At 44.8% G+C, this 536-nt stretch overlaps 1 protein-coding gene across 1 annotated transcript in view; it reads right to left on the reverse strand.

The window, feature by feature from the left end:
* The window catches only part of LOC119588717 (ras-related protein M-Ras-like), a gene marked incomplete in the record, with an annotated part of 28,774 nt that overhangs the window by 2,990 nt on the left and 25,248 nt on the right, over nt 1-536 (reverse strand). The window contains 1 exon segment of the mRNA XM_037937355.1: nt 1-474. Coding sequence (XP_037793283.1) covers nt 394-474 — 81 coding nt within the window.

Consider the following 536-nt stretch of genomic DNA (forward strand, 5'->3'; position numbering starts at 1 on the left):
CTCACCCCAAAGGAGTGTCACAGCTTTGGTTACCAGATATAAGGTAGCTGCAATCAGTGCATCACGTTGTCAATGGGGAGGTGTAAGCTGCAGCTTGTGTTAATCCCGGTCTTGCCCTTTCAGGAACTTATGGCACAAAACATTGAAGTTATTTTTCATGATCCACACACTGCCCCACTCCTTTGTGATGTCCTCCAACCCAATGTCAACTCAGGCGTCTTTTCGTCCTTTCCGCAATGACAAAAACTCAGAAGAAATTTCGGAAAAGGGGGAACACATCTCTAAGAATTCAGTATCTCAATGCCCAAAAAGCTTTGTACAATCATGGTTTGGATTTACTTGGTGAACCGATAGCATACATTGGGTGGTGGATGAAACTCAGGTTTAAAGCACTTACATAATCACGCACTTCCCCTTCCCTTTGCCCTTTGGAGGCCCGTACACTGGTGGAGAGTTCCGGATGATGCGAACAACCTGTGGGGTTAAGAGAAATCTCTTAATAATTGAGTACGTTATCCCAAAACAGACTCGGGTTA

This window comes from Penaeus monodon, chromosome 24 (assembly GCF_015228065.2).
Source record: "Penaeus monodon isolate SGIC_2016 chromosome 24, NSTDA_Pmon_1, whole genome shotgun sequence".
NCBI lineage: Eukaryota > Metazoa > Arthropoda > Malacostraca > Decapoda > Penaeidae > Penaeus > Penaeus monodon.